The 10,918-nt window shown below is 47.4% G+C and overlaps 1 protein-coding gene across 1 annotated transcript in view; it reads right to left on the bottom strand.

The window, feature by feature from the left end:
- The window catches only part of AKAP11 (A-kinase anchoring protein 11), a 47,565-nt gene extending 36,824 nt beyond the window's left edge, over positions 1 to 10,741 (bottom strand). Inside the window, exons 1-3 of the mRNA XM_015422398.1 lie at positions 10,652 to 10,741; positions 9,607 to 9,714; positions 6,273 to 6,317 (exon numbers count right to left, since the gene is read on the bottom strand). Of these exons, the coding sequence (XP_015277884.1) occupies positions 6,273 to 6,317; positions 9,607 to 9,714; positions 10,652 to 10,711 (213 nt within the window). The 5' untranslated portion in view covers positions 10,712 to 10,741. The remainder of the gene's footprint in view (positions 1 to 6,272; positions 6,318 to 9,606; positions 9,715 to 10,651) is intronic.
- Positions 10,742 to 10,918: the final 177 nt, after the last annotated feature.

Here is a 10,918-nt window from a genome sequence, read left to right as displayed (position 1 = left end):
TTCGCTTTTAAAAGTTTTTCTTTCTCAGTCCTCTTCCCCGCCATCTTTATGGATTGTTTACTTTCCGAAAATTTGCTAAAGTCTCTGAATATATGCTCATACGCTCATCTGTGCCCTGGTAAGTCTCTCCCAACAGATTTCAGCGTTTTTACTTCCGCTCCCCCCTCGGATCTCACTGTGCATGGGAGGGGCCCCTCGTTGGCAAAGAGGCCACCTCTCAAAAGTCCCATGGCTGGGAGCCTTTCAACTAGGCTCGGGGGGGGGTTAGCGAGACGTGCCCCCCCTTTCTGCTGGTGCGCAGATTTCATCTCCTGGAGGTCTGGGAGATGAGTCTGCTCAGCGTGTCGCCATAAACCGCCACACCAATCCTTTATGAGTTTCAGTGGCTACCAATTTGCTTCTAGACTAATTTCAAAATTGCTGATATTTCTTTGAAGCCTTCTAGTGATTCTTAATGGGGGCTGTTTCTACCAATCTTGGGGAATATTCACAACTCTGGAGGGGGAGAGTTAGGGACATTTAGAATTTAGGTAGCTTCACTTGCAATGGCGTCTGACAGTCAGAAGAAGACACTTTACACTGCTTTCCCCATTCTGAGAATGAAATACAAGTTCTTCACTTCCTCCCCAGACTCTTAAAAAAGTAGCACACAGCAAAGAGGAATCAAAGCAGACTGCCCCCTCCCAGCTTGGGGGTGGGGAAGAGCCCAAGGAATAATACTGAGTGGAGGGGGGTAAGCAGTGGGGTACCACAGGGGATTATGAGGTGACGAGAGAGGAGGTCCTAAAACTGATAGACAACTTAAAAACTGATAAATCACCAGGCCCAGATGGCATACATCCGAGAGTTCTGAAAGAACTCAATTGTGAACTTGTGGATCTCCTGACAAAAATATGTAATCTCTCCTTAAAATCAGCCTCCATTCCTGAGGACTGGAAGGTAGCTAATGTCACTCCCATCTTTAAAAAGGGTTCCAGAGGAGATCCGGGAAATTACAGGCCAGTCAGTCTGACGTCGATACCGGGTAAATTGGTGGAAACCATTATTAAGGAAAGAATTAGTAGGCACATAGATGAACAAAACCTATTGAGGCAGACTCAACATGGGTTCTGTAAGGGAAGATCTTGTCTCACTAACCTATTAGTGTTCTTTGAGGGGGTGAACAAACATGTGGACAAGGGGGATCCAATAGATATTGTTTACCTTGACTTCCAGAAAGCTTTTGATAAAGTTCCTCATCAAAGGCTCCTAAGCAAGCTCAAAAATCATGGGATAAAAGGACAAGTCCTTTTATGGATCAAAAACTGGCTAATTAATAGAAAACAGAGAGTGAGTATAAATGGGCAGTTCTCCCAGTGGAGGGGGGTAAGCAGTGGGGTACCACAGGGATCAGTACTTGGTCCACTGCTTTTTAACTTGTTCATTAATGATTTGGAGTTGGGAGTAAGCAGTGAAGTGGCTAAATTTGCGGATGATACGAAGTTGTTCAGGGTGGTGAAAACCAGTGAGGATTGTGAGGCACTCCAAAGGGATCTGTCAAAGTTGGGCGAGTGGGCGTCAACATGGCAAATGGGGTTCAATGTGGCCAAGTGCAAGGTGATGCACATTGGAGCCAAAAATCCTAACTATAAATACACGTTGATGGGGTCTGAACTGGCAGAGACAGATCAAGAGAGAGATCTTGGAGTTGTAGTAGATAACTCACTGAAAATGTCGAGACAGTGTGTGACTGCAATAAAGAAGGCCAATGCTATGCTGGGGATTATTAGGAAGGGTATTGTAAACAGATCAGCCAATATCATAATGCCGCTATATAAATCAATGGTGCGACCTCATCTGGAATACTGTGTGCAATTCTGGTCACCACACCTTAAAAAGGATATTATAGCTTTGGAAAAAGTGCAGAAAAGGGCAACTCGAATGATAAAAGGGTTGGAACACTTTCCCTATGAGGAACGGTTAAGGCGCTTAGGGCTCTTTAGCTTGGAGAAACGACGACTGAGGGGTGACATGATTGAGGTTTATAAGATTATGCATGGGAAAGAGCAGGTAGAGAAAGAGGTACTTTTCTCCCTTTCTCACAATACAAGAACCCGTGGGCACTCCATGAAATTGCTGAGCGGTCGGGTTAGAACGGATAAAAGGAAGTACTTCTTCACCCAAAGAGTGATTAACACTTGGAATTCACTGCCACAGGAAGTGGTGGCAGCTACAAGCATGGACGGCTTCAAAAGGGAATTAGATAAGCATATGGAGCAGAGGTCCATCACACTGTGGGATACAGAGGGTTGGACTGGATGGGCCTTTGGCCTGGTCCAACATTGGCATCTCTTATGTTCTTATGTTCTTAATACTCTGCCGCTTCCATAAATGTACCTACATAAAGTTTCCACATCCTTAGTGCTGTATTTATACCATAATTTGTACTTCTGTCATTTGAAAATGCTACTACACAATTCGTGGGCTGTGGTGCACGAAGGGTTAAAGAGCCTGGGGTCCAGGGTCAGGCCATCTGAGAGAGCCAGATGTATATTGTCATTCTTTAAGGACTTTCTGGTCATTCCATTGCCCACCAGCAGCCCACAGAGAGAAATCTTTTTTTTTTTTTTAAATAGTCTTCAAGCTGTGAATGGAAACATGGAAGCAACCTTCACAAAGGAGAGCAAGTTGTTGGATCAGACTGCCTCACCAATGGTCCTTATGTTCACTACAAGAAAATCTGTGCACTGAGAGGCTTGTTCAGCAACCTGAAATCAAGGATGACTCTCTTTCTTCCCTGGCACTGCGATGACAATTTAAAGACAACAGAAAAGGGCTCCCGGGATGACACAACCTCTCTACCAGGTTCATGGTGATAAAGGTGCAAAGGTATTGTTCCCAGGCTTTTGACCTATGGCATGGCAGAAGCCTTCTCACAGGAAGTGAAGCGGGTCAAATTCTCTCCTTTGCCCCAGTTCCCCAGCTGCTATGGGGGACAGCAGCCAAGCCATATTATCCAGTACCTGCAAACCTCTCCTCACCGGCTTGACATCAAGGACACAGGGGTCTGCCTGGCACCAGACGCCTGAAGGACACTGTTTTTCTGCGGGGAGCTCTCTGTGTGGACTGCAAAGGTCTCCTATAATGGCTGAGGCTAGAAAATGATCTTAGAGAATGGAAGGAACAAGCGTGCCCACAGTGCAGAGTATGGCCTCTTTATTCTTAAAGGAGAGACTGGGGGGACGGGGGGGGGGATGGACTGAAAAACTGCAGTTACATGCTGCCTCCACTGCTCAGTTCTTCAACCAATGGTTCAGCCTGGCTATGATTATATAAGCCATGACTCCACCTAAGACAGCAGCCAACACAGCTAATGTATCAATGCTTTTCTCAAGTGTTCACTATTTCAGGTACTTCCTTCTAGAGGTTTGCAAGCCACTTGCTCACAAGGGCAATGATGGTCTTCTGAGTTTTGTATAAGGAAAATACATTGTCTCTTGAATGATGTCACTAAAGGACGTCACTACTTTACTGCCCTCAGCGCTCTGGCTGAGCCAGATGGGCTATCCAGCACTCATCAGCAACAAAGGAAATTTAAGAGCGATCATACCCGGGGGTCGGTGCTACCATTAGGCCAACTAGGCGGCTACCTAGGGCACAGACCTCAGAGGGGCCCAGAACTGCCAATCAGCATTAGGGTGTGAAATCTCTCATACATCTATCAGGTGTAAATTTTCTAGTAAAAAAGGAGGACGTTGAGGTAAACGGTGTGAATCCTCCTGTCATAAATCTTCCAAAGGTAAATTATTTATGCAATTGGCTAGAACAGAATTAGCAGTTAGCAGGAGAGTGCGGAGTGACGTCGGGAAGTGCTAAAAGGAATGACAGGATTGCCCGTTGGAAATAATTGGAGAAGCTTGAGGGCCCATTGGAAATAATGGCAGCCAGAAATGCCACATGACTTGCATGGGCTCCATTGAAATACATTACAGCACAAGAAAAGTTGCAAAGAAAATGTGGAATGGACTTTCTATTAAGTTATCTGGGCCCAAACAGACTACTCTGGGACTGGAATGACAGCCCCGGGGGTAGCAGATGTGTTGTGGGACTGGAATGACAGGCCTCACAGTGGAATGAAAGCCCCTGGAGGTAGCAAATGCATTCTGGACCCGAATGAAAGCCCCCAGAGTGGAAATGACAGCCCCTGGGGTAGCAGAAGTGTTCTGGGACTTCCGAAGTCTATGCCACCACAAGGAATACGGTACTTTTCATACTGCAAAAAACCCTCCTGGATAGTGTGCCTAATGTTTCTGTTGCTCTATGGATCCTTCTCACACTTCCAGTGTCAGTGGCAAGTGGTGAATGCAGTTTCTCAAAGTTCAAACTTATAAAAACATACATATGCTCAACAATGCTGCAAAAGAGACTACTTGGTTTGGCAAGTATATCACTGAACATACGGAAGCATCAGTGCCTGACCTAAGGGAACTGGTGACAAAATTTGAAAAGGAAAAGGCAACACAAAATGAGATTTTGATGTGCCCGAAATGAAAACATTCAGGAGACTTAAATTTCAACATCACAATTCACAAGAGTATTCAAAATGATTTGTGATTTAGGTGCTAAAACTGTTTTCTGTTTGAGAAAGAAAATCAAAGATTGCTGTATTACTTATTCTCGCAATTTTAATTTTTTTTTAGCAATTTCAAGTTTTGTGCTTTTCATTTTTCCTACAATTCATCTGTTTAGTGGAGGGGGGGAGTAGTTAGCCTTGTCTGGCCCTGGCCCTGCCTCCTCTCTGTCCTCCAGAGACTGACCAAGGTGTGGACAGAACTGCCCTTCACGTCACCTAGAAACACTTAATGAGTCTCTGGGGGAAGGTCAGACAAGCAAGTCCCCCATTCTGTCCAGAGCCACTGATAGTTTGAGCCCTCATCATGTCCCTAAAGTCCATTTGGAGGACATCCTCTCCCTGGGATCTCCCTGTCCTCCGAAAAAGAAGGAAAGTCTCTGCTAAACCAACAGCAGAGAATATATTTAAAAGTGTTCCACCTAAGGGAATACCCTCCAGAATCAGAATTTAACTCTAAATATGAGCAATCTCATACACCTTTAAAGAAGCCAACGGGCTGACCCGCTACCTTATATAATAGACTCATAATAAAAGTCATGTTATTCAAATGGTTTAATTTTATTCAAGTAACCCGAGTCTTTATTTTATTTATTTAATTAGATTTTTATACCCCAGATCTGGTTCTGCTACTCAAAGGATGCAACAGCTGCTGCAGCAGCCTGAGGCCCCATGAAGGCTCCTGACTTGAGCCCCCTGCACTGTGGGAAGGGGCCGGACTGTGGCTGCGCCTATGCTCCCTGGGTGATATCAGAATGGCCCCTGTTTTTTAATAGTCCTCATTCTTGCTACACAATCCTGTTTTGCTAGCATGACCTTGTGTTTAAGCCAAGGTTCTGAACTCGCATTTAGGACAGCAACTGGCACACTTAACAAACAAGAACACCACAGTGAAAGAAGCCAGTGGGAATCGGCCTGTGAAAGGGATGGATGGAGAGGACTGGGAGGGTCCCTGATCAGGCAACCTGCTGCCCCTCTAAGCCACAGTCGGGGTGATGCCCACATTGAGTCTGAGGAACTCTGTAGACCTGGGAAAGCAATGCTGCTCACTGGGCCACATTTGCAGACAGGGAGCTGGGAGTCCATCCACGCAGGGAGGACAGGAGTAGCTCACTCACACTGCAGGGGGCCAGATTAGATTTCTGGCTGGGAAAATGAACTATGGTGACACGAGGCTTTGAAGGGAATGAAGAAATGAAGAGCCAAAGAGGGCACAGCACTAATGTCAGTTATGTCGTCCATAGCAACTAAATATGCTATTCCAAACGCTCGGCGTGGCTTGCCACAACGGTTCCCCAGCCTTTAAGAGCCTGTGGGCACATTTGGAATGCTGACATAGCTGGCTGGATGCAGGCACAAAATGGCTACCAGAAATGGTTGCGGCAGGAGGCGGAGCCAGCTACAAAATGGCCGCTGCAGCTGACCGTCAGCTGCAGGGCGAAGGTCCTTGTGTGCGGAGGTGGCAGCTGCCGCCGAAGAACGTTCCTAGAAATCTGTGCAGCCCATCAAATCTACCACAGCCGATCAGACGCCTTGCTGGGCAAAGTCCCCACCCACTTTCTAAAGGCACTGGGTGGGCAACGGGAAAGTGTGGGTGGGCACCTCATTGGGGGCCCCTGGGCTAAGCCAAGTACCTTTCAGGAATGTACTGCCATTACAATACCTTAGGAGCCATGGCTGTCTCATCAGCAAAGCACAGAAATGTGACCTGCAATATAAACACAATCTATAAATGTATGAAAGCGTTGAGCACCAAAACACCACCGTTCTGCAAAAGCCACCTCATCAATGAAACTTACTGCACAGCACTTTTAAGAGCTTCGCTGCAGAAGGCTTGTAGCTGACCTTCACTTTTGACTTCAGCTGAAGCTTTTGTGGCGGGACCATGGCTTTTGGGGGAGGGACCATGGCTTAGTGGGAGAGCATCCGCTTGGCATGCAGAAGGTCCCAAGTTCAATCCCCGGCAGCATCTCCAGTTAAAAGATTTGGCAGAAGGTGATGTGAAAGACCTCTGCCTGAGACCCAGGAGAGTCACTGCCAGTCTGAGTAGACCACACTGGCCTCGAGGGACCGAGGGCCGTTTCAAGTGTGTATCCCTTTGTGCTGCCCTTTCCCTGCAACAGAACGAGGCTGAAGAGAGAGCACGCACAGCACCTCATTACTCCAGGGTAAGTGTGCACAGTGCTATTGGCCTTAAACCTAGGAAAGGGTCTTACCCTGAAGAAGAACACTGATCCCTCAGGCCCTACTGATCAGCACTGAATGCTGGGAACTCAACATTCCAGTCACGTTACTGGAGATCTCTGGGAGATCTGCAATGCGAAGCAAGAGCTCTAGACTAGGGTAGGCAGAGCATCGCTTGTAAAAGAAGAGTCGCTCAGCAAAAACGTAAAGGTCCCTTAAGGTTCCACCTGCCCTGCTGCCATTAAAGCACTTTCTCTTTCATGAGGAGACCAGCGCATTTATTTTTATTTATTTACTGGATTTTCAGACCGCCCTCCCCCGTACTTGGGGCTCAGGGCAGTGTACAACATTCAAATTACCAACATAATCAAGTTCAGAATAATTAAAAACAGTAAAACAGTTTCTGTAACAATTTCAGTTGGCGTCTGAATCAATTTACTTCCCCCAGGAGGGAGGGAGCTGGAAAGGAGGCCAGGCTAATGTAAAAATGCTGCTGCCCTCAACCACAGGCCTGGTGGACAGGAACAAGGTCCTGCAGGGCACGGGGGTCCTTTGGCGGAGAGCTCCACCAGGTCGGGAGCCAGGGCTGGAAAGGGTTCTTCGCTTTTTTCAAGCCACATTTTTCTCAGCTGAGCACAAGGCTCATTCGTTGTTGTATTGTTCTGTGGGCCTCTAGCACACGTCTGTATATATTTTTTCATACCAGACGAGCCAGCCACAGTAGTCTAGCCCAGAGATGACCGCTGCATGGATTACTGTGGCTAGGTCAGGGTGGGACAGGAAGGGGGTGAGTGGCCTAACCTGGCGAAGCTGGAAGAATGGCAGCCTGGCAACATGCGTGGTCTAGGCCTTCGTCGATAGGGAGGCATCCAAGAACATGCCCAGGCTCTCAAGGGTGGACTCCGGTGTTCACAGCACACCCTCCAGGGCTGGGAGTTGGCACCCCAATCCTGACCCCCCTCCCCCCAGCCACAGAACCTCAGTCCCAGCCAGCTCTGCTTCAACCAACCAACCAGCCACACCCTCCAGCCCCATGTTGAGGGGCAGTGTCTGTCTGTCCATCGACAGGCACAGCCGGGTGTCATTGGCATATTGGTGGCACCCCAGGTGAGAACTCTGCACCAGCTGGGCGAGGGGGCGCATGCGGAGGTGCCAGTCTCCCACGCTTTCCCTCACCTCCCTGACTTTGCTGTGGATAAGGAAGCGGCAGCACCACACTTTCCCACCCAGGCCTAGGGGGCTTCTTCTCTTCCTTTTTTTTCACATGGGCAAAGGAGGAAATAAAAGGAAATAAACCCATGCTTGCTTCCCTAAATGTACTACTTAAATGATCAAAGGTATGTTTTAAGCTTGGTGACAAAATTAATTACTTAATGGTCATGTTGCCGTGTCTCCATCTCCCATGCAGCATCCTCTAGTGGTGTCTCCCACTATTTTTTTTTTTTAATGTTCACTTCTGCTCCCAAACCAAATCTTTGCTGCTTTCGTTCCTATTCAAAATGCTCCACTTAGTGGGATTTCTCGAGGGATCCAGTGGCTTTGGGTTCAGTTCTGAATATGACACTGCTCTGCTGTTGCTCTTGGGAACACACACACACACACACAACCCTCTACATGCCTCATCCAAGCCAGAGATCAATCTTATAAAACTTTTTTTTTTTGCCAAAGAAACTGGGTTTCCAGAAAAAGTCTACTCCATAAGACAAAGTTCACACCCCCTTGTCCTACTGGGTGAAGAAAGTTGAGATACCACTGAGCATCAGCAGAATTCCAATGTAATTCTTCACACCTCCAAATTAGTTAATTGCCGGCAGGGTAAGACAGGGTGCCCCCTTCCCCCCCCCGGGGGCCATGACAGCTGCCCGTGTGTGTGTGTGTGTCTCCTGATGCCTGCTCCTTTCTTCCCCAAAGCACAGAGCGAGTCCTCGCTCCCCTCTGCCTCCTTGGTGCAGGAGAGGCTTCAGGAGAGCCCAGGAGGCATCACCTGTACCCCCCCCCAGCACTCACTCCGAAACCACGGCTGCCTCCGCAGGGTGATGGAGCCTCCTCACATTTTGCGACAGGCCCCTGTGTGCGTGTGCACCCTTTGCTCTGGGGGTCAGGGAAAGAGCAAGCTAGCATTCGTGTCTCGCAGCACTTTAGAGATCAACAACATTTTCCAGGGTATCAGCTTTTCACTTTGCCATACATAAATAAAAATGTAAGTCCATTCTGTACTCGCTCAGCATTTCTCTTCTGTCAACAGTTATTTTTTATTTGCCATAAAGAGCTAGACTATTAAAGAGCCCTAGAATCTGTCTGCAGGTGTCCTGGCTTTTCCCGCAACAGAAGCAGCCTCCGGCTGAGCCTCTACGCCAGCAGTCCCCAGCCTGCCTGAGCCTGTGGGGGGCACCCCTGGAATCCCGCCATGGGGTTGTGGGCACAACTGCAAAATGGCGACCTCTAATAGTAACTCCACGACTTCAGAGGCAGAAGCTCTGCTTGACAGGAGGAGGCCTTTTAAAATGAACGGATGGCACCGGAAAAGACAAGAATGCCAGGAAAAGCTGAAGGCAGCAGGAAAAGAGGAAGACCCAACAGGAGACGGAGGGACTCCGCCACGGAACCATGTGCGAGACCCCTGAGAATGCCGACTAACGAGAGGACGTTTTGGAGAACATTCATCCATAGGGTTGCCATAAATCAGAAGCAACTTGATGGCACTTCACACACACACCCACACACACACACACAGTTTAAAAATATTTTCTTCCATACACACAGCTTACCTTCAGTCACACAACACACAAAAAAGGGTCAGAACAGTGCCAAACCTCATTGAACCGGCCTTCCTCCTCCGGCTCTCCTGCGGAGACTGTGCATAATTCTTTTCGGCTTTGCAACCACACCTTCATAGGAGGCAAGGCACAGTTGCTAAAACTCTGGAAGACAGAAAATGTCGCTCGTTTTTTTGGCATGTGCTACTGTGTCCTCTTGTACTTTCCTCTACACAAGTTGTCAGTCATTAGGATACACTCTAAATCCACATACTGATGCCTTTCAGCTACAAATGCCATGGGTGGAAACTGTTCCCACCTCGGGCATGTTGTCTTCCAGATGAGAAATGCATCAGCAAATCAAGGAGTGATGGTAGAACTTTCTTACCTCAGAAATGCAAAGTAAATGAATGCTGCAGCGTGCTACTGCCAAGAGAGTGATTGCTGACATAGGAAGAAGCCAAGAGACCACAAGAGGCACCATGCACCCCGGTGGATTTGAGGAAAATGTAGCCAGTTACAAGGCAGCAGGTGACCCCAACCATCTGCTGGGTTAAGGCCAACCAATGTCAATTACATACCCTATCCTCATCCCCCAGATGGGACCTCCTTTCATTTTGAGCTCCTTGTACATGCTTCCAAAGTCAGCAGCATCCAACTTTTCTTGAGGCACAACTTGTGACCCACTTAACCTAAGACAGCCACACAGTCCATCTAATAAGCCATCTGTTCTTGCTGCCTGCTCCAGGCGGCAAAAAACAAGGAGGCTGATAAGCCCCCCCTGGCAGGGGCAGGGGTGGGCTGGATTCGGGTCACAAGCTGCCAGGCCTGCTCTAAACTAAACACAGCCCTGTCCTCAGAGGATTTTCCTTGCAGTTCTTATCTTTAATCTCCTCTGAGTAAGTTTTCAACATGCTTATGTGATGCCCAAATCTTAAATTGGGTCTTTTCAAGGATTAAAAAAAATCTAACATCGTCTCCAATATTTTTGCAAAATAAAGTGGGGGGGGGGGATGCAATGCTTCAAGGAGCATTTATTCCATCGCAAGTCACTCACAACAGCGGGATAGTCAATGTCACGTTTTCAATAGCAAGAATGTACCTTTTTCATTGCTGTTCTGGACTCCCTTTGATGACTTTGGATCCTAGTAACACCTTCCATGGCTTGTTAGTTTTTAAATGAAGGGTTCAAAAACTTCTAAATAAAATGGAAATAGTGGATATTTTTTACTGAACCAAACAACATTAAAAAACAAAACACCGTTCTAATAAAGCAGTGAAAGAGCACAAGTTAACTGACACCAGAAAGCAAAATATACATGAACCACATCCTGATCATTAATCTGCAAGGACCTTTATGATCCTCCTA

The sequence above is a fragment of the Gekko japonicus genome, unplaced genomic scaffold (assembly GCF_001447785.1).
Source record: "Gekko japonicus isolate JY-2015 unplaced genomic scaffold, Gekko_japonicus_V1.1 scaffold1072, whole genome shotgun sequence".
Classification (NCBI taxonomy): domain Eukaryota; kingdom Metazoa; phylum Chordata; class Lepidosauria; order Squamata; family Gekkonidae; genus Gekko; species Gekko japonicus.
The sequence above is the reverse complement of the archived record's forward strand: the minus strand, read 5'-3'. Positions and strand labels throughout refer to the sequence as shown.